This window comes from Sinocyclocheilus grahami, unplaced genomic scaffold, assembly GCF_001515645.1.
Source record: "Sinocyclocheilus grahami isolate Dianchi unplaced genomic scaffold, SAMN03320097.WGS_v1.1 scaffold25961.1, whole genome shotgun sequence".
Lineage (NCBI taxonomy): Eukaryota > Metazoa > Chordata > Actinopteri > Cypriniformes > Cyprinidae > Sinocyclocheilus > Sinocyclocheilus grahami.
Genome location: NW_015519955.1, coordinates 19,888 through 20,642, shown reverse-complemented (window position 1 = coordinate 20,642; position 755 = coordinate 19,888). Strand labels below are relative to the sequence as shown.

General features: G+C 41.6%; 1 protein-coding gene across 1 annotated transcript in view; it reads right to left on the bottom strand.

The window, feature by feature from the left end:
• Positions 1–340: 340 nt before the first annotated feature.
• LOC107580163 (S-phase kinase-associated protein 1-like) overlaps positions 341–755 on the bottom strand; it is a gene marked incomplete at its 5' end in the record, with an annotated part of 2,345 nt that continues 1,930 nt past the window's right edge. Inside the window, one exon of the mRNA XM_016265902.1 lies at positions 341–532. Within this exon, the coding sequence (XP_016121388.1) occupies positions 356–532 (177 nt within the window). The remainder of the gene's footprint in view (positions 533–755) is intronic.

The window sequence follows — 755 nt, the reverse complement described above, 5'->3', positions numbered from 1 at the left end:
ACAATCTGGAGTACAATATTATTGACCGTTAAATAAATAGTATTATGATTTTTTTTCTGTCTTCAGGTGCATCATGAGATGTTTGGTTTTGGAACTTTTATAAATGTTTAACCGTGGGGTTATTTTGAAAAAACTGCAGCCTCAAGAACCAGAAGGCACATCTCTGCGTTCTTTTAGCCGAGGGCTTCTCAACTGGTTTTGCTTCATTAAATGCAGGGCGTCACATTTGTTTATCCTACAATTTCAAGCACTCAACTGGTCCTGAAAACCAACATTTCTCTTTATTTCCCCCCATGAAATCAGATCTGCGACTCGGTTCTGTAGCATACAGCACCGTTTTAACGAATGCTTGAAGTCAAAGCACAAGCATCGGGTCAGTTTTACACACCAGAATGAGTTCGAAGAGGGTGCCCTGGTCTACTTTGAGGAACTCCTGGTCCCACACGGGGATGTCATCCGTTCTTTTCTCTTTATTCTCATCGTCTTCAGGAGGAGGAGGGTCGTCTTTATGGTGGGTGCACCACTGAATCACCTGTGGACATATTAACACACACACTGTAAGGCTCAGTCCCATCGAAGACGGACACAGTTTGTATTTATTTTAAAACACACCCAATATGCACACAATCCACCGGTTTCACAGACGAGCTTAAGCCTAGTCCTAGACTAAAATGTAAGTCTGAGCTGTTTCAACTGAGAGAAACTTGCATTCACTGATCTTAAAATATATCAGTGCCTTTGTTTTGTCTCAAGAT